Source organism: Sciurus carolinensis, chromosome 6 (assembly GCF_902686445.1).
Source record: "Sciurus carolinensis chromosome 6, mSciCar1.2, whole genome shotgun sequence".
Lineage (NCBI taxonomy): Eukaryota > Metazoa > Chordata > Mammalia > Rodentia > Sciuridae > Sciurus > Sciurus carolinensis.
In genome coordinates, this window is record NC_062218.1 from 32,338,643 (window position 1) to 32,361,477 (window position 22,835).

Here is a 22,835-nt window from a genome sequence, read left to right on the forward strand (position 1 = left end):
GCCCAGGACTGGATGGATTCTCAGCCAAGTTCTAGCAGACCTTTAAAGAACTAACACCAATCCCCTTCAAATTATTCCATGAAATAGAAAAGGAGGGACCCCTTCCAAATTCATTTCATGATGCTAGTATTACCCTGATACCAAAAGCAGAGAAAGACATATCAGGGAGAGAAAACTTCAGACCAAAATTCCTGATAAACATAATGCAAAAATTCCTAATAAAACACTGGCAGATCATATACAAAACACATAGAAAAAATAGCGCACCGTGATCAAGTGGTTTTCATCCCAGGTATGCAAGGTTGGTTCAATGTACAGAAATCAATAAATTGTAATTCACCACATAAATACACTTAAGGACAAGAATCACATCATCATCTTAATAGATGCAGAAAAAGCATTTGACAAAATACAGTGTCCATTTATGTTTGCAATACTAGAAAAACTAGGGATAGAAGGGACATAACTCAACATTGTAAAAACTATATGTCAATCCCAAGGCCAACATCATTCTATGTGGAGAAAAACTGAAAGCATTTCCTCTAAAAACTGAAATAAGACAGGGGTACCCTCTTTCCTCACTTCTATTCAAGCATAGTCCTTGAAACTCTAGCCAGAGCAATTAGATTAAAAAAAAAAAAGAAATTAAAGGGATACAATAGGAAAAGAAGAGCTCAAACTATCTCTATTTACTGACAACATGATCTTGTATTTACAAGACCCAAATAATCCCACCAGAAAACTTCTAGAGCTTGTAAATGAATTCATCAAAGTAGCATAATATAAAATTAATATGCACGAATCAATTGTGTTTCTGTACATGAATGAACAATCAACTGAAAGAGAAATTAGGAAAACTGTCCCATTCACAATAGCCTTAAAATATTACTTGGGGATCAGTCTAACAAAAGAGGTGATAGACCTCTACAATGAAAACTTGAAAACTACCAGTATGTGCTGAACACTCATCAAGACAGACCATATTCTGGGTCATAAAACAAATCTAAACAGATGTGTATACGACTACATGATCAGTGTGATACTACAACCTGTACAACCAGAAGAATGAGAAATTATACTCCATTTATGTATGATGGGTCAAAGTGCATTCTACGTCATGTAAAACTAATTAGAGCAAATAAAAAAAAACCCAGCCATCCTCACTGCCAAAAAAAAAATAATCATTTCCTTTTTATTGCATATAGATTGAAACGTAAATGCATAGATAGGTAGTGAAATTGTTTCATTCATGCATACACTATACATGTATTTAATAAAGGAAAAAAAGCTCTTGCTTTCAAGGAGCTCTTGGAAAAGGAATAAATGTTACTATGTGTAATTATAACTTATGCCACCTGGGTCAAGTGAGTTCTCCAGTTTTATACTTTTTCAAAAATTGTTTAGGCTATTCCAAGTTATTTACAATTTCATGTAAGTTTCAGAATCAGCTTATCCAATTTCTACCCCCAAATTTCTGCTGAAATTTGAGTATTGCATTGAATCTAAAGGTCAGTTTGGTATGAATTGAAATCTTAAAAATATTGATCTCCAGTTCATAAGTATAATATATCTTTTTATTTATGACATCTTCTTTCATTGCTCTCAGAATTTATCTGTTTTACTGTCCACACATTGACTATATCTTCTCATATTTCATTTTCATTCTATCATGAATGGTATGTTCATTGTTGTTAATCAGTAGAAATAAAATTGATTTATGATTACTGATCTTGTATCCTCTTGACTTTACTAAACTTATTCATTAGTTCTAGAAGCATTTTTATCTATTCTTGAGATTTCCTGTATAGATGATTATGTGGTCATTTAATATTATTTCTTCTTTCCAATCCATAAACCTTTCATTTCTTTTAGTTTCCTTATTGCACTGGCTGGCAATTTCAGTATATAGAAGTAAGCAGAGCTGACATCATTGCTTTTTTCTCAAGCATGGGGGGAAGTTTTCAGCTTTTTCCCATACTTTTTACCTGCAGGTTTTTCATAGATGTTCTCTATTAGATTCAGGAAGTTTATTTTATTTCTATCTAATTTTTTTTTTTTGGTGGTGGTGCTGGGGATTGAACCCAGGGCTTTGTGCATGTGAGGCAAGCACTCTACCAACTGAGCTATATCCCCAGCCCTTACCTAAAGTTTTTTTAAAATTAAAAAAATTTTTATATTTAAATTTTTTAAAATTTAAAAATTTTTTTAATAATGAATGGATGTCGAATTTCTCAAATTCTTATCTTGTATCAAAGTGATCAAATATTTTTTCTTTTTTATCTGTTTTTTATTTCTTTCAATCTTCCTTTGCATTCCTAGTTTAAATATTACTTAATCATGATGCTTTATCCTATTGATAGATTGCAAGTTTGAATTTATTAGTGTTTTGTTAAGCATTTTTGTGTCTGCTCTTTGGGAATATTTGTCTGTAGTTTTCATGTAGACTTTGGTTTTGGCATCAGATGAGGCCTTGTAGAATGATTTGGGTGGAATTTCCTCTTCCTTTTTGAGTGGAGTTTTATAGAATTGGTACTACTACAGGTTGACTATTTATCTAAAATAAGGAACCAGCGGTGTTTCTAATTTTGAATTTTTTAAATTTGGAATTTTGGTGTATATGTGGGACCCACATCTATAGTGGAAATTCATTTGCTTCAGATATACCTTATACTCATATCTTGAAGGTAATTTTATACAAATTTACCTGAAACAAATTTTCACACATGAGATTAGATGTGGAATTTTCTACTTGTGCCACCATGCCGGTGCTCAAAGAGGTTTAGATTTTTGAGCATTTCAGATTTTATAGTTTTAGATTAGGGATCCCAATTTGTATTTCTTTCTTAGGTATTTGATAGAATTCAACAGTGAATCCTCTAGAGTTTTATTAGTGAAAAGTTTTTAATAATGTATTCAGCTTTTTACATAGATAAAGGAATATTCTAGTTATTTCTTATTGAGTGAGCTTTGGTAGTTATGTGTCTTTGAAGAAAATATGTTCATTTCATTTAAATTATCAAATTTTTGGTATACCTTTAGGATTGTTAATGTTCACAAAATTTCCTATTAGCCTTTTAATATTATTAAGTTCTATAGTGATGATCCTTTTTTCATCCATGTACTGGTGTTTTATATTGTCTCCAATTTTCTTTTGTAAATCAACAGTCCAGCTATTAATCCAGCTAATTCTTCTGACCTAATAAAAACAGCCTTTGATTTCTGTTTATTTCCTGTTTGCTTTCTGTTTGATTCATTTGCACTCCTGCTTTCCTCTGCTTGCTTTGGATTTAATATTCTCTCTACCCTTACCCTTGTCCTCACCTTCCCCTTCCTCCCTCTTTAGTTTCATAAGGTTGAACCTTGGGAAATTGGAGGTTTTTTTATTCTTTTCTAATATATGCAGTTAATTCTATATTTTTCTTTTATTCTCTGCCTTAACTGAATATCAAGAATTTTGATATATTGATATTGCATTTTCATTTTTGTTAGATTTAAAATATTTTCTAATATCTACCCCCATTTTTGGTGAGGGTAACGGGCACTGAACTCAAGGGCGCTTGATATTGAGCAACATCCCCAGCTCTATTTTGTATTTTGTATTTTATTTAGCGACAGGGTCTCACTGAGTTGCTTAATGCCTCACTTTTGCTGAGACTGGCTTTGAACTCATGATCCTCCTGCGTTAGCCTCCCAAGCAGCTGGGATTACAATTGTGTGCCACTGTACCCGGCTACCTTGTTGTTTTTTTTACCTTTGATTCATGGATTATTTAGAAGCATATTCTTTTATTTCCAAATATTTGGAAAAAGATACATTTCCAGTTACATTTTTGTTACTGATTGCTTCTTTAATATTATCTTTTATAGTAATATATGATTCGATATATGACTTCAGTCATTTTTATTTTGTTTAGATTTGTTTTATGACCCAGAATAAGGTATGCTTGATGAGTGTTCAGCGCATAGTTGAAAAGACTGTTCATCCATTTGTTGAATATTCTAAAGATGTTAATTAGCTCACATTGATTGGTAGTACTTTTCAGGTCTTTTATATACTTACTGATTTGGGGGTGCAAAGGAGTCTACTTTTCTATTAGTTACTGCAATGAGTCTTGAAGTGTGCATCTATTATGGATTTATTATTTCATCTTTTCTTTGTATTAAATTTACTTTTGTATTTTGAAACCCTGTTATTAGGGGCATATACCTTTAGGATTGTTAATGTCTTTTGGTCGATGGACTATTACTATGAAGTTTTTTTCTTAGCCTTTGATTATAGTCTTCGTTTTAAAATCTGCCTTGTCTGACTTTGGTTGTTCCAGTTCTTTAAAAATTGTTTGTGTGTTCTCTCTTTCCATCCTTTTACTATTAACTTATCTATCTGACTATACTAAATGTGGAATATGCCTGGGTCTTGGCTTTTATCTAATGTTTGCCAGAGTTTTAGACCATTTTGATGAGGTTGAATTTACATCTATCATGTTGCTATTTGTTTGTGTTTTTCATATTGCTTTTGTTTTTATCCTTTCCTGTTTATAAAATAATTAATTTTGTTTAAACTTTATCTCCTTTATTATATATTTATTGTAAAAATGTGTCAGTGATTGCTTTACAATTTATAATGTGTATCTTTAACATATTGAAATCTGTCTTCCATTCTTCCCTTCTAACCTTTCTGCTGTGATTGTCATATGTTTTATTTGGATGTATTATAAACTTCACAATACATTGTTATTGTTTTTGCTTTCTAGACTTTTGTTTTTTAAAGAAATTTAAACATTTTAAAAAACATCTTTTATATTTATCTTCATCTTCACTCTTTGTAGCATTCTTCATTTCTTTGTATAGATTCAGATTTCATTTGTGTCATTTGTTATACTTTTATCATTTCTTATACATATTGGATAGCAATGAATTGTCTTAGCACTTTTCCATATGAAAAAAAAGATTGATTTCATCTTATTACTGAAATATATTTTGATTGGCAATGGAATGTTGGATTGGCTTTTTTTTTTTTTTTTTTTCAGGACTTTCAAGGTGTGTTCCGCAGTGGTTTGGCATGCCTATGTTTTTCAATTTTTATTTTTTCTATTTAGTTATACATGACATGGAATGCATTTTGATTCATTGTACATTAATGGAGCACAACTATTCATTTCACTGGTTGTATACGATATAGAGTCCATACCATTCATGTGATCCTACAAGTACTTAGGTTAATGATGTCAATTTCATTCCACCATCTTTCCCAGCCTCTGCCTCTTTCCTTCGCCTCACTCCCCTCTGCCCTATCCAAAGTTCCTCTATTCATCCCCCCTTCTCTGTTACGGATCAGCATCCACATATCAGAGAAAACATTTGGCCCTCAGTTTTTTGGGATTGGCTTATTTTGCTTAGCATGATATTCTCCAACTCCATCCATTTACCTGCAAATGCCATCATTTTATTCTCCTTTAAGGATGAGTAATATTCCATTGTGTTGGCATGCATACTTTCTACCATGCTGCTGCTGATGTAATTTTTGTTGTTCTTATTTTATTCTCTTTTTTTTTCTCCTTCTGGGTCATATGGTTTTTGTTCTCCCTGCCCTAAGTGGCAGTGTTCCTTTTCCTGGGACTATGAGTAAGAGCTGCCTTCTTTCCAGGTCTAGACAGCTCATTACTTTGTAAAAGTTCAGGCACAAACAGCTCTGTTTTCGCTCCTCCTAAGAGGCATGAGATTTTTTTTCTCCAGACAGGGTATCATTCTTTTTTAGTGACTTATTTTCAGTGTGTTTTCTGGTATATGTTATAGAGCAGTACATTTAACACATGTGAGTAATTTACAAATTAATGTGTATATATAGGGGCATATGTTGAACAATTTTACTGGTCAGAGTATATTGTCAGAAGAGTTTGAAGGTTACTGCTTTAGAGGGCATGAACTAACAACTCTAGTTCACATTGTGTGATATTCTCCAGTTCCATCTATTTACTGGCAAATGTAATCATTTCATTCTTCTTTATGGCTGAGTAATATTCCACTGTGTATATATAGCACATTTTCTTTATCCATTCATTTGTTGAAGGGCACCTAGGTTGGTTCCATAATTTTGCTACTGTGAGTTGAGCTGCTATAAACATTGATGTGGCTGTGTCACTGTAGTATGCTGATTTTAGGCCCTTTGGGTATAAACCAAGTAGTGGGATAGGTGGTCAAATGGTGGTTCTATTCCAAGATTTCTGAGGAATCTCCATATTGCTTTCCAGGGTGGTTGCACCAATTTGCAGTCCCATCAGCAGTGTAAGAGTACTTTTTCCCCACATCCTTGCCAACATTTATTGTTGCTTGTATTCTTGATAATTGCCATTCTGACTGGAGTGAGAAATTTTATCTCTTACAGTTGCTTCTGAACATTTTTTTAAAAAATTCATTTTTGGCTGATACATAGAAACATAAAAATTGCACATATTAGTGGAGTACCATTATTTTCAAATAATTATACAATAATAATTATTACACATTAATATTAATATCTATTTTAATATTAATTAGATGTTAATTATTTATATCAATATATATTTTAATATTAGATGTTATTTATTAGATATTTTAAGTACATGTATGCTTAAAAGTTGAGTAGTCTTAAACCCATATCTCTCACCATGCACGAAACTAAACTCAAAGTGGATCAAGGATCTCGGAATCAGACCAGAGATCTTGCATCTTATAGAAGAAAAAGTAGGTCCAGAGCTTCAACATGTCGGCTTAGGACCAGACTTCCTCAACAGGACTCCCATAGCACAAGAAATAAAAGCAAGAATCAATAACTGGGATAGATTCAAACTAAAAAGCTTTCTCTCAGCAAAGGAAACTATCAGCAATGCGAAGAAAGAACCTACAGAGTGGGAGAAAATCTTTGCCAATCATACTTTAGATAGAGCACTAATCTCCAGAATGTATAAAGAACTCAAAAAACTCTACACCAAGAATGCAAATAATCCAATTGACAAATGGGCTAAGGAAATGAATAGACACTTCACAGAAGAAGATTTACAAGCAATCAACAAACCTGGAAAAATGTTCAACATCTCTAGTAATAAGAGAAATGCAAATCAAAACCACCCTAAGATTCCATCTCACCCCAATTAGAATGGCGATTATCAAGAATACAAGCAACAACAGGTGTTGGCGAGGATGTGGGGAGAAAGGTACACTCATACATTGCTGGTGGGGCTGCAAATTAGTGCAGCCACTCTGGAAAGCAGTGTGGAGACTCCTTAGAAAACTTGGAATGGAACCACCATTTGACCCAGCTATCCCACTCCTTGCCCTATACCCAGGGGACTTAAAGTCAGCATACTATAGAGATACAGCCACATCAATGTTCATTGCTGCTCAGTTCACAATAGCCAGATTGTGGAACCAACCTAGATGTCCTTCAATTGATGAATGGATAAAGAAACTGTGGTATATATATATATACAATGGAATATTACTCAGCCATGAAGAATGATAAAATTATGGCATTTGCAGGCAAATGGATGAAACTGGAGAATATCATGCTAAGTGAGATAAGCCAATCTCAAAAATCCAAAGGACGAATGATATTGCTAATAAGTGGATGATGACACATAATGGGGGGTGGGAGGGGTTATGTTAGGGTTAGAGTTAGGGTTAGGGAGGGGGGCAAGAATGGGGGAAGGAAGGACTGTATAGAGGGAAAAGAGGGGTGGGAGGGGTGGGGGTGAAGGGAAAAAAAATAACAGAATGAATCAAACAACATTACCCTATGTAAATTTATGATTACACAAATGGTACGGCTTTACTCCATGTACAAACAGAGAAACAACATGTATCCCATTTGTTTACAATAAAAAAAAAAGGTTGAGGTAGTCTTTATAGACCCTTATTTATTTTAATTCCTTTTTAAAAATGTAAATGAAAAATGCCTTTTTCTTTTTAGGACTGTGAGGATATGGGAAGTTGAAAATCCAAGGAAGCAAAAAAGTGTGTTTAAACCACGGACAATGCAGGGTAAAAAAGTCATTCCTACAACATGCACATATAGTAGAGATGGAAACCTCATAGCAGCTGCCTGCCAGAACGGAAGCATACAGATCTGGGATCGCAATTTAACTGTAAGTCAAGGACATTTAAACCTTTTGGTAGATGACAGCTACCTTAGAAAGACAAACATCATGTTAAAATATTATGAAGGTCAATTTCCTGAGTTTAGACCTAATTTAAACTTCAGTGTTAGTTGATCAAACATTGGAAGTTTTGCTGTAAACAGCATTTCAGCAAATATTCCTGTTCAGTATTTTCCACTGTGTGTTAGATTCCAATTTTAAAATAAATTCATTCTTTTGGTATAAAATTTGAAAAACACAATCCAATCATTATATAACATCATGATGTATTTGATTTTGAAATTCAGTGAAGAGTTTGACAGTCATATAAAATAAGACTTAAGTAGAAAACTAGAAAATACCCTTTCAAAGATGTAAGAAAACCACAAAAAGTCCAAGATCATCCATCAATTGTGCAATTATTTCAGTAGAAATTAAAAAAATATTTTTTTTTAATATTCAGTGTTATTCCATTTCAGCAGGTTTCAGGTTTTCCCTATACAGTTTTAGATCATTGCTAGAATAAATATATTTTGAAATTAAAAGGAATTTTAAAATTTGTAGAAATAATGAACATGAAAACCTTTGATTAAGTCTGTGAATTACCAATGACCTTTATAGAGATGGTAAAATGAGAATATTTGAAAAGTAAATTGAGTCTAGATTACAAATCTTTTTTAAAAAATGTTTTAATTTTTTTAGTTTGTAGATGGACACAATACCTTTATTTTATTTATTTATTTTTAATATGGTGCTGAGGATCAAACCTAGTGCCTCACACGTGCTAGGCAAGTGCTTTACCACTGGGCTACAACCCCAGCCCCAAATTACCAATCTTAAGATAAAATTCTACACAAATGTTATAATACAGTTTGGACTCTTTGTTTTAATAAAAAGATCTGGTGTATTATTAGTTCAATAATTATTTTGTTCACTGGGTAGTACTATATACCCTGCACTATCCTACGTAGTGAGGGTATGTATCAAAAATTCCTGCCCTCATGGAGTTTACATTCTAGTTTTTTTTTTTTTTTAATTTTTGTACAAATTTTATTATGTTCAACTTTATCCTTCAGACACTTGGCAGTTTGAATCGGACTTCAGGAAGCAAAGTTCTCTTTTTAGACAGTTAAAGTCATTTGTATTGGAATAAAGTAAAAAGTAATGATAGAGGGAAAAATTCATGCTGATAATGCTGGAAATATCTGTGGCATTTTCTGTTTGTCAGATCTTTTCATTTCTGTTTTCATCCCCACTGTAAACCCCATAAAGATTCATAACAGCACAGAGATTTTAAAAGTCCTTTGAATTGTAAACTGAGTTCTAACCAGGCAGTAAATTTTTTAGTTACTGGCTTTCATCGTCTCTGGGAGCAGTTGATTTAAATATAGAAATTCTAAAACATACAGTTTTCTGGTGTAGCTTTAGTAGTAGTATTTTTGGCATAGGGCATATATGTGTGCATTCTCTTAGAACCCACATATTTTTATAATGTTGAGTATAGATAGGTTTTAGAAATTGATTGGTCTTGTATAATGAGTTATTTCCTAGTTCCAGTTTTGTGGAGGACAAATAATATGAATGTCACTTTAAAAAAAAAAATCCTAAGCCATTCTGCTAATCACAATCTTTAATTCTTTTCTTAGAGTTCAGTAAAACATGAATGTATAGGTTACTATACTATATCCCATTCGTTGTACTTTATTTGTATTTTTACATTTGCATATTAATGTGTATCAACTGAAATCAAACTGAGAAGAAAAATCTTGTCAGCAGGAAATACCACTTGATTTATTTCAAGTAAAATCTACAGGTAAATGCTAAAACTGAAGAAAGAGAGCCCAATAGCAAGCAGCAGCTTTTCCACACAGGAGCAAAAGGGTAGCTTATGGTTAATACATGTTTTGTGATGATTAAGTAAAACTGTTGTAATTGTCACATTTAATCATAGAATTCTTATTTGACCAACCTGAATTTTAACAGATCAAATGATATAAATACCTGTGTTCTCCAGACCTACCTTTACATTAGAATTATGAAGACCAGTATGCTACCTAGCCACATTTGACTATTTAAATTTTCATTAATTAAAATAAAGTATCATTCAAGCATCAGTTCCTCCTTCACTATGCCCACTTTTCAAATGCCTTAGCTCCCTGGGAGACTAACAACTACTTATTAGATAACATAGGTATAAAACATTCCTATCACAGTTCTGTTGGACACTGCTGCTCAAGAGGAATGGTGGTTTGCCAGGGTCCCTTTTATTCTTATGATGATGGCCTGCCTTTCTGTTTGAGAAGGCCTCCTGTGAGGTGCTGTTGTTCTGCACTGCCTCCTTGGTTCTCCATTTCTCCCTCCTCAGTGTGATATTCACAAGCTAAGAGGTCAGTACCTGGTTGGAGTGAGGGGAGGAAGAGACAGAATAGGGGGAGGTGACATTAGAGAGGTGACAGGATGCACCCTGACTCAGGGCCTTTGCACATTGTTGAACCCTTTAGTGCACAGCTTTTTTCTCCCAGATAGTCACCTGACTTTTCTTTGACCTCTTTCACCTCTTTGCTCCTCAGCAAGGCCTTCTCTGACCAGACCCTATTTAAAATGGCAACCTTCTCCCCACCAGAGGACTCTCTGTGCCTCTTTTTTTTTTTTTTTTTTTTTTTTTTTTAGTGCTGATTACCATCTGATGCATGCGGTACTAAATATTCCACCTCTTTATTGACTGCCCAAGAAAAATGATTGTTTTTGCTCCTTGCCAAATCCCCAGAGCAAAGAGCAATGCCTCATACGCGGATGACATTCATTCATTCATTTTATGCTACTGTTTTTTAACATCTTCTGACTTTGTTGAATGAATGAATGAATCCATGTATTCTAAAAAAGTATCATAAAATGAGATGGTCAGTTTCTTTCAGAAGATGTTAAAAATAGCATAAGAAACTATCCTAGTTTTGTGAAAATAGATAGAGATGTATGTGTATTGTGGTTAGGGGAGAAGAAACACACTGGGGTAAGTTTGGATATATTTTTAATGATATGTAAATATATAATACATATGTACTACATATTTGACTGATTTTGGATTATGGGTGAATTTTAAAAATGATTTTTGTGTCTCAAGTATAATTTCTGAGTCTTAAAATAATTCAGCATATATTGTCCTATGAATACTTAATGACCTCTTCACTTCATATAAAAATACCTATAAAATCCATTCCTTTTTTTTCCCCTTTTTATGGGCTCTTTTTACTTACACATAAGGATTAATTGAGACATAATTATAAAATCATGAAGTATAATTTGTTCTAATTCAGTCCCAAGTACTTCCCCGTAACCCTTCCCTTCTTCCTCCCCTCTTCCCTTCCATCTACTCTACTGATTTTTATGCTGTTTACTTTTAGTTTTTTTCTTTAATAGCATATGTGAATGTACATGATGGTGAGATTTACTGTGGTATATTTATATATGTACCTAGGAAAGTTAGGTCAGATTAATTTCACTGTTCTTTCCTCCCATCCCATTCAATCCCCTTCATCTTCTCCACTGATCTTTCTTCTATTTTGTTTTACATTCCCCCCACACTTATTTTGGATTAACTTCTGCATATCAGAGAAAACATTCAACCTTTGCCTTTTGGGGACTGACTTATTTTACTTAGTATAGTGGTCTCCAGATCCATCCATTTTATTGGCAAATGTCATGCCATTCTTTTTTTCTATACCTTTATTTTATTCACTTATTAATTTTTATGTGGTGCTGAGGATAGAACCCAGTGTCTCACAGGTGCTAGGCAAGCATTCTACCTTTGAGTTAAAAACCCATTCTCTGTCATTCTTCTTTATGACTGAGTATACCCCACTGTGTATATACCACGTTTTCTTTATCCAGTCATCTGTTGATGGACACCTAGGTTGTTTACTTAACTTAGCTAGTGTAATTTGAACTGCTATGAACATTGATGTGGCTGCATCATTGTAGTATGCTTATTTTAAGACGTTTGGGTATATGCTGAGGAGTGAGATAACTGAGTCAAATGGTGGTTCCATTCCAAGTTCTCTGAGGAATCTCCATACTGTTTTTCAGAGTGGTTGCACCAATTCGCAGTCTTACCAGCAATATATGAGTGTACCTTTCCCCCCACATCATTCCCAACATTTATTGTTACTTATAATCTTGACAGTTGCCATTCTGACTACAGTGAGATGAAATCTCAATGTAGTTTTAATTTGCATATCTCTAATTGCTAGGAATGTTGAACATTTTTTATATATTTGTTGACCATTTATATTTATTTATTATAAAATATTTTTGTTATTAATGGACCTTTATTTTATTTATTTATTTATATGTGGTGCTGAGAATTGAACTCAATGCCTCGCACATGCTAGGCAAGTGCTCTACCACTGAGCTACAACCACAGTCCCTGTATTTATTTTTTTGAGAAGTGTCTGTTTAGTTCCTTTGTCCATTTATTGATTGGATTATTTTTGTATGCGTGTTAAGTTTTTTGAAAGACTATTCTTGTAGCTCAAGCTAATGCCTTCCTTTTTTTCACAAAAACTGATCACTTAATAATAGTTCACAACTTCTACTCCATAATGTGTTCAAGTTAAAGTAGCACAATATTGACTATAAAGTAGGAGAGTACTAGTAAGTTATAGCAGGAAAAACTATTTTATCTAAAACTTTAAAAATACCCAACGATTTAGAAAATGTTGACAAGTCTATTTTATAACATAATAACATAAATGACAAAAGACATATAATTACAGTATACATTTCTTTGGACTGTCTGTTAGTCCATCCTGAGTTTCCTAAGCTCTACATACATTATTTTTTTTAATTTATGAAATGAGGACTTGATCCCCACCTTATCAGGTTATTGTGAAGATTATCTTAGATAATGTATTTTAGGTACTAGGACAGGACAGGCCTCTAGAAACTGTTGTCTTCCTTCTTTATCTTTTTATAGTTCTTGTAGAATTTTGAAGTTAGAACTCAGGATACTGTTTACCTTTGGCTTTGAAAGTTTTATGAATCTGAATTTGACAGGCTACTTGGTGACTGAAGGTGTGGTTTAGCAAGATAAGAATGTAGGTGTCTTGCTTCAACTAGTCATCCACTGTATGAAAATACAACCACCATCAATTAATTGGGATGCTGTGGACCAAATTTTTAGTTATGCTTGAATTGATACATGAATTAGAATTAAGTTTTGCAAGTATTCAAGAGAAAACATCTGTCATAGAAACTGTTCCATAGTGTTTTTGTCATGCATGTTTTTCAGTGATTACTTTTCAAAATGTTATGTCATTGACTCAAAACACAAAGAGTCATCAAAATTATTCAAAATTACTTGCAGGCTCTAAACTTAAGTTCTAATCTATTAATTATTTTAATGAAAGCTATAAAGTTTTTTTTTTTATAATATCCCTATAAAGTATTATATACTGTTAGAAGCAACATCTAATACTGGCTTTTGAAAAAGTTAAAAAGTTTTTTTTTTTTAAATATAGATGGTTTTTATCCTTGTTCCTTGATGTTTTACTGAAAGTCTTTGAATTTAAGAAGTCCTGTAAAACACGGTAATTTACCACATTTATTAAACCTTAATCCCTCCTGAAACCCCACTGAAATGGCAAGGAAAGCATATTTTAAAGCAGAAACCCACATGGGCAAGGAGAATTAGAGAGATGACAGCAGAAAAAAAGAGGCTAAGACACATATGGATTCTGGAAACCAGATACATGAATGGTAACTGACTTTAGAGCTAACTAGAGAAAACTGAGACCTTAGTCATGGAGGAAGCCTGTGAGAGATTCACGCAGAACTGTATTCCTTCCCCCTTCCTCTGTTTTTCTTATCATTATTGCTTTTATTGAGTATTTACCACGGTTCAGGCAATTAACACTTTATGTGTAATATATCACTTAATCCTTACAATGGTCCTATGATGTAAATACTGTTACTGTCATTTACAGAAGAGTAAACAGACACACAGAGATTGAGTTACCTACCCAGTATTATTTAGTAAGTGGTATAACTGGGGTTTAATCCTGCTCAGTCTGGTTCAGGAGCCTATGCCAAAAGTCAAAAAATAAGGCTCATGCACAAAATGTAGTCCACTATTGTTTTTGTATCACTTGCAAGCTGAAAATGAATTTTGCATTTTTAAATTGTTGTATTATATTTCTATGACTGCTATAACAAATTACCACAAATTTAGTGATTTAAAAGAATACAAATGAATTATTTTACAGCTCTGTAGGTGAGAAGTCTCATTGGGGTAAAATTAGGGTGTTGGTAGGGCTGTGTTCCTTTTGGGATCCTCCAGAGAAGAATACTTTACCTTGCTCTTTCAACTGCCAGAGGCCACCCCTGTTCCTTGGCTAATGGGCCTCTTACTCCATGTTAAAGTCCAGCAGCAGTGGGTTGAGTCCTCTTCACATTTCAACACCATGATCTTTTTTTCTACTCCCCTTTGTCACTTTTAAAAGACTCTTGTGATTATATTGAACATCCTTGGATAATCTATGATAATCTCCCTATTTTAGAGTGAACTGATGAGCAATGTTAATTCAATTTGAAACCTTATTTCTTCTTTGCCACATGAGGTAATATATTGACAGATTCCAGGGAGTAGCATGTGAAGATCTTTGGAGGTGTTGTTCTCTCAAGATGTTTTAAAAAATCGAAATAAGAAAAATATTTCATAAATTATGTGTACTTCAAATTTCAGTGTTCAAGAAGAAAGTATTAGAACAACCTCAGTCATTCATTTGTTTATTTCTGTGACTGCTTTTGCACTACAATAGCAGAATTGAATAGTTGCAATGGAGTATAAGACCCTCAATTTACTATCTGGCCTTTAATAGAAAAAGATCATGACCCTTGGCATAGTGTTTCTAACCTGCTTTTCAGTGCCTTACTCTTAAATTTTAATGAACAAACAAGTGTCGCCTGACACTGTAGCATAAAATATAGAGACTAAAGCAAACAGATAAAGTAACTCAAAGCAGAGGGAGAGAATGTGGAAAATGGAAGAAATTCTCCAGGAAAATCCCCATCTATAATTAATAGTCTCAGGAAAAAAAAAACTAGTACTACAAAGAAGCTACAGCAGAATACTGTTAAAAATGTGAAAATTTAGAAATCAAGAAAGAACTCTTGGAAAACAGATTATAGCAGGGGGGGGGAAGTACATAGGAATATTGACATCTCCTAAAATGTAGATATAAATATAGTGAAGGAAATATCCTATAAAGTAGAATAAAAGACAGTAGGAGAGACAAAATAGATTTAAATGGTCAATTCAGGGGTCAATACTTGGAAAGTTCTAGAAAGAAAATATGTGGGGGCAGGAAGATAGAATTAGGTAAGAAATAGCTACCGAATCTGTCTCAGAACTAAAAAAAACATGACTTTCCAGATGGGAAGGATTCATCTGGAAAATATGAAACAGACTTACACTAAACCTTGCATCATATTTCAGAATACCAGGGTGTAGAGAAGATCCCACAAACTCACAGAGCAATAATAAAATAGGAAACATAACAGAATAATAATGGGGCCATGTAATTTAGGGTGTTGGTAATACAGTTGCTCAAATGTAATACCAGGAACTTAGCTATTAGAGAGGGAAACAAAGAACAGGAGGGTCTGACAGATGGAAAGTAGAGAGAATCATCATTCATTTCACAGACAGTGTTAAGCACCATCTCTGGTCCAAGTACTGTTCTAGGTACTGGGATATCAGTTAAGGAAGCAGAGACCCTGTACATTGCTTTGAAAGACCCTGAATTACTAGAAAATTGGTGTTTTGTCTCCTGATAAGAAGATATTATTCAATCTATTTTAGTATTTTCAAGAATGAAACAAGGTTTTCTCAGCACTAAATTCACCTTTTTTTCTGTCCTTGTTCCCCTTATTAATGCTATTGTTCTTTGAAACAGCCTCTTTTCCTGCTAACTCTTGTTCTAAGTCCAGGTCCCCTAGGTAGCCCTGATCTACCCTTTTGTTCTTAGAGTTCTCAGCTGCCTTCTCCACAGCCTAAGCTTGCTGTACCAAAACACTCTCCACATCGTTTTTAGAACTCACTCTTCCTTTTGACATTGTTATTCTTCTTAATTTTTTTCTATTTAGGCTTTGAAATATTTTATACTTCCTGTAACCAGTAGCAGTCTTACTAATTCTGTTTTTGTTCCCTTAAATCTTCCCCTTTGAGTTCATCTCTCTTGCCTTCACTCTGCTCTCCACATCTCTAACCTGTGTAGTTGGATATCCTCCCCCTTCTCTGTCCGTCCCCTGTGATATACCTAGCTCCAGTTTAAATTCTGTTAAATGCAGCACTTAAGCTTCAGTGCTTACCACATACCATAAAATAGAATCAAGTTCACCTTTTCTCAAACTTATTTCTTCGGGCTTTTCATTTATTCTTTATCTACTCTTTGAATATCTTCTATGACTTTATGTATACATAGAAAACTTCATTTTTTAACCAGGCTTGATTATACTGTTTCCTTATAATCTTCCTTCAGTTTATTTCTTTGATGCCTCTCCTAGTATTACCACTGTGCCTTACATGCCTCTCCTGTAAGCCCCCAACTGATGGTGGGTGGAAGTCCCATCTGTTGAAGAAAGCCAGATCAGATTTCATGCCCTCCATGGCTCTTGAACAGTCAGAATTATAGGTGTGCAATTTACTGGTAAATAGTACACTTTGAATGGGTGAATTTTGTCATATTAAAATATACTTTAATAAAGGTGATTAAAAGAGAATGATCCATATTTTGGATTATACTTTTTCAAAACTGCACATACACAAACTTTTAACTCTGAGTTCTCTTACCACTGGAATATGGGAATTGATAAGGTAAATAATCTTTTGCCTTGCCTAAGTTGGCTAATGACAAACATTTATTTATGTGTCACTGTTGGCAACTTTAGGACAAGGATTTTTTTCTTCTTTATCTTTGGATTTGTTGGTGTGCAAAACATATGTAGTAGTGACTTAATAAATATTTGTTGAATTAAAATTCAATGGCTTCCATACCTGCACTCTAGGTATTTTAATTATGTCCAAAAAATTCTCATTTTCAGGATCTAATTTTGATATATAGACCTTGTACAGTTTCCTTAAAAAGGCAAAACTTATGCATACCCTGGATACATAGATATTAATAATGTAGAGAAGGAAAAAAATGTAACTGATGAAACTGTGGAAAAAAGCTTAGATATTATATACTAATTAAAGTTGCTTGAGGAATGCTGAAAACAAAATTGAACTAATGGGTATTTGCTTATAAGTATTTTTAAAATGTGACCCTAAAATATTTCAAAGTTAGAAGAATTAGAATGTATATGATAGGAAATAGCTATATATGGTAGGAATAGAAAATGTCCAAGGATATTTATAGATGTATGTTTATATTTAGGACAGAAAAAGTAGAAATTACTCATGAACCAAAAACTCCAGTTTAAAATATGTGGGTAAAATAAAAATATCTGGATAGGAGATATGGCTATGGAATCAAATATATAAACATTATAAATAAGCAGTTAGTATAATCTTATGTTTTCATTATGTTGAATAAAGAGGTAGAAGGGATTATATAGATTCAAAAGATGTAATTCTTTGTCACTTTGGTGACTCGAATTTAGGCAAAATATAAAAATTAAAATATATTTCAAAAGGTTAGACTTTTTATCTGCATTTTGTATAATCATGATTAGAGACAGTCATTTGAGAACTCTGTCTTCATTTCTTTAGACTGTGTCTCCAAGATATAGCTCATGATTTCCTCTGAAAATCTGGCCCCAAGTTTTGTCCTATTTAATGACCACAAAGAAAGTTAATCTTGACTAATTTTTTCTGATTGTGAAAGTAACGCATATTTATTTCTTACAAAATTCATCTAAAAATAGGAAAGAATAAGTTGCCTGTAAGTACCCCATCCATAGAAGATCATTTCTAGATAATTTTCTGTACCCAGGTACAAGATATATGTGTCCTGCATGTGTATGTGTTTCAGTGTTTTAGGGTTTTAGTTAACCCTTGTTACTAGCACCCATCTTCCCTGCCTGGATTCTAAACGGATTGGGAAATAACACTGATCACTGAAGCATGATAGACAAAGACCAGATGGAGGAGGAGGAAAACCAGAAGTACACCCTGATCGGGTCCTGTCTGGTCCTGGCCAGGGCTGCCCCAGAAAGAGGAGACGGGGAAGAACAGAGAATTGCACCCTAAGGGCACCTTGCACCTAAGAAGGAAAAGCGACGAGCTGAGCCAAGCGTCAGTTGTTCTGCACACATTGGGATGGGGTGCTGTCAGATCAAATATGGCCCTGTGGGGTGTGTAAAGGAGTGTGGATGGACCTCTGAGGTCTGTGGGAAGTCATGGAGAGATGTGAGTAAATGAATGACAAGATTCAAGTTACATTTAGTAAGAAATCATTTTGGCTACTCGGCCTAGAGAATAACTAGTAAAGAGAGGCAGAAGCAGAGAGATTGGTTAGGGAAATTTCAGACATTAATTCCAGGTAATTTCCTAGGGTGGTGATGGAGGTGATATTTAGATTCTGAATAATTTTTGAACCTAAAGTTGACAAATTGGTATTTAACGTAAAGGTCATTTTTTCATAGTATTTTTAAATTATGCCTTTTTAGAGAGTTGTATATTGGTATAAAATAGAGAATTTAATTTGGGAAAGAATTACCTAAAACACATTTGTTCATCCCCTGTCATAGTGCCTCATTTTCTAATAGTAAGTAAGCTTTTGGAAAGTTGAGAATTTGGATTTTATGAAACAGGGGAAACATGCTTTTATTTTGTGCTATTTTAGTTAAGTTTGAGCAGTTAATTTTATTTTTATTAGTATTTTCTGTTGGTGTGCAACATGTGGTAAATATTCTCTAATCTTAAAAAGTGACAAAGAAAAAGACTTGGAATCTTACAAAACATGAGTGAAGTCCTCTGAAGTTGTCTGGGTCAGGCTGTTATGCTATCTAAAATGGTCAGACTCTCCGCAGGATGACTATAGTCTCTAGAAAGCCTATATATGGGTTGCCTCTCTCTAGTAGATGTATTTCCTAAGCCATGTTTCTCAGCTTCAGGACAGCTATGATTTATTTTGTAAGCTGATGAGGCCAAACATTACTGTTTCAACCATTATAAACAAAATAGTAAATGTTAAATGTTCATTTAATAGAGCCACTAGTAGGGTTTTTATATACAGAAAGAAAAGTCTGAGCCAAAATGTGGAACAGTTCTCTGGTCTGTGTGTATTCTTTTTTAACCCACTCTTTGATTCATTGCAACTGGAGAAGTGATGCAGCCAGTGATAATTTAGCTCCCAAATTCTTGGTGCTACAGTGAGTTCTTCCCATTTTGTTTTGCTTTGTTTCTCTCTGCTAATTACCCCAGGCTTTATAATTTACCACATTTCTTGAAACATGTCAGAAGGTTTTATTTTTGTATGTTAGACTCAAAGGGCATTACAAGATTTTGTTAAACTTCAGCACTTCAAAATATTTTTAGTATTTACCAGTTTTGTTCTTTTATCAGAGTTTTGTGGTTTTCACCCTTATACTACAAGGTAACCACGGGTCAAGTCTTTTTTTTTTTTTTTTTCCTTTTTTTTTTATTATTGTATACAAATGGGATACATGTTGTTTCTCTATTTGTACATAGAGTCAAGTCATACCATTTGTGTAATCATACGTTTACATAGGGCAGTGATGTTTGATTAGTTTTTTCCCTTCCACCCCACCCCTCCCACCCCTCTTTTCCCTCTATACAGTCCTTCTTTCCTTCATTCTTACCACTCTCCTTATCCCTAACCCTAAACCTAACCCTAAATCTAATTCTAACCCCTCCCACCCCCCATTATATGTCCTCATCTGCTTATCAGCGAGATCATTCGTCCTTTAGTTTTTTGAGATTGGCTTATCTCACTTAGCATGATATTCTCCAATTTCATCCATTTGCCTGCAAATGCCATAATTTTATCATTCTTCATTGCGGAGTAATATTCCATTGTATATATATGCCACAGTTTCTTTATCCATTCATCAACTGAAGGGCATCTAGGTTGGTTCCACAATCTGGCTATGGTGAATTGAGCAGCAATGAACATTGATGTGGCTGTATCTCTGTAGTATGCTGATTTTAAGTCCTTTGGGTATAGGCCAAGGAGTGGGATAGCTGGGTCAAATGGTGTTTCCATTCCAAGCTTTCTGAGGAATCTCCACACTGCTTTCCAGAGTGGCTGCACTAATTTGCAACCCCACCAGCAATGTATGAGTGTTCCTTTTTCACCACATCCTCGCCAACACCTATTGTTGCTTGTATTCTTGATAATCGCCATTCTAATTGGGGTGAGATGAAATCTTAGGGTAGTTTTGATTTGCATTTCCCTTATTACTAGGGATGTTGAACATTTTTTCATATATCTGGTGATTACTTGTACATCTTCTTCTGTGAAGGGTCTATTCATTTTCTTGGCCCATTTGTTGATTGGATTATTTGTATTCTTCGTGTAGAGTTTTTTGAGTTCTTTATAGATTCTGGAGATTAGCGCTCTATCTGAGGTATGGTTGGCAAAGATATTCTCCCACTCTGTAGGCTCTCTCTTCACATTTCTGATAGTTTCCTTTGCTGAGAGAAAGCTTTTTAGTTTGAATCTATCCCAGTTGTTGATTCTTGCTTTTATTTCTTGTGCTATGGGAGTCCTGTTAAGGAAGTCTGATCCTAAGCCAACAAGTTGAGGATTTGGACCTACTTTTTCTTCTATAAGATGCAGGGTCTCTGGTCTGATTCCGAGGTCCTTGATCCATTTTGAGTTGAGTTTTGTGTAGGGTGAGAGATAGGGGTTTAATTTCATTCTGTTGCATATGGATTTCCAGTTTTCCCAGCACCATTTGTTGAAGAGGCTATCTTTTCTCCATTGCATATTTTTGGAACCTTTGTCTAGTATGAGAAAATTGTATTTATTTGGGTTTGTGTCCATGTCCTCTATTCTGTACCATTGATCTACCTGTCTATTTTGGTACCAATACCATGCCGTTTTTGTTACTATTGCTTTGTAGTAGAGTTGAAGATCTGGTATTGCAATACCCCCTGCTTTGCTCTTGCTACTGAGGATTGCTTTAGCTATTCTAGGTTTTTTATTCTTCCAGATGAATTTCATAATTGCTTGCTCTATTTCTGCAAGGTACATCATTGGGATTTTAATTGGAATTGCATTGAATCTGTATAGCACTTTAGGTAGTATAGCCATTTTGACAATATCAATTCTGCCTATCCAGGAACATGGGAGATCTTTCCATCTTCTAAGGTGCTCTTTAATTTCTTTCTTTAGTGTTCTGTAGTTCTCATTGTAGAGGTCTTTCACCTCTTTTGTGAGATTGATTCCCAAGTATTTTATTTTTTTCGATGCTATTGTGAATGGGGTAGTTTTCCTAATTTCTCTTTCTGAAGATTCATCACTTATGTATAAAAATGCATCGGATTTATGAGCATTGATCTTGTAACCTGCTACTTTACTGAATTCACTTATGAGTTCTAAAAGTTTTCTGGTAGAATTTCCAGGTTCCTCTAAATATATAATCATGTCATCAGCGAACAGGGATAGTTTGAGTTCTTCTTTTCCTATTCGTATCCCTTTAATTTCTTTGGTTTGTCTAATTGCTCTGGCTAGAGTCTCAAGGACGATGTTGAATAGAAGTGGTGAAAGAGGGCATCCCTGCCTTGTTCCAGTTTTTAGGGGGAACGCTTTCAGTTTTTCACCATTTAGAGTGATATTGGCCATGGGCTTAGCGTAGATGGCCTTTATAATGTTAAGGAATGTTCCCACTACCCCAATTTTTTCTAGTGTTTTGAGCATGAAGGGATGCTGTATTTTATCGAATGCTTTTTCTGCATCTATTGAAATAATCATGTGATTCTTAACTTTAAGTCTGTTGATATGGTGAATGACATTTATTGATTTCCGAATGTTGAACCAACCTTGCATCCCTGGGATAAAACCCACTTGATCGTGGTGCACTATCTTTTTAATATATATTTGTATGCGATTTGCTAAAATTTTGTTGAGAATTTTTGCGTCGATGTTCATTAAGGATATTGGTCTGAAATTTTCTTTCCTCGATGTGTCTCTGTCTGGTTTAGGTATCAGGGTGATATTGGCTTCATAGAACGAGTTTGGGAGGGTTCCCTCCTCTTCTATTTCATGGAATACTTTGAGGAGTATTGGAATGAGCTCTTCTTTAAAGGTTTTGTAGAACTCGGCTGAGAACCCATCTGGTCCCGGGCTTTTCTTTGTTGGTAGGCTTTTGATGACCTCTTCTATTTCATTGCTTGAAATTGGTTTATTTAAGTTGTGTATGTCCTCCTCGTTCAGTTTAGGTAATTCATATGTCTCTAGAAATTTGTTGATGTCTTTGAGGTTTTCTGTTTTGTTGGAGTATAGATTTTCAAAATAGCTTCTAATTATGTTTTGTATTTCACTCGTGTCTGTTGTGATGTTTCCTTGTTCATTCCGAATTTTAGTAATTTGAGTTTTCTCCCTCTTTCTCTTTGTTAGTGTGGCTAAGGGTTTATCAATTTTATTTATTTTTTCAAAGAACCAACTATTTATTTTGTTAATTTTTCCAATTGTTTCTTTTGTTTCGATTTCGTTGATTTCGGCTCTGATTTTAACTATTTCCTGTCTTCTACTACTTT

General features: G+C 34.1%; 1 protein-coding gene across 1 annotated transcript in view; it reads left to right on the forward strand.

Annotated features, from left to right (window-relative positions):
* Positions 1–22,835, forward strand: part of Wdr70 (WD repeat domain 70) — a 329,962-nt gene that overhangs the window by 219,364 nt on the left and 87,763 nt on the right. The window contains exon 10 of the mRNA XM_047556126.1: positions 7,945–8,119. Within this exon, the coding sequence (XP_047412082.1) occupies positions 7,945–8,119 (175 nt within the window). The remainder of the gene's footprint in view (positions 1–7,944; positions 8,120–22,835) is intronic.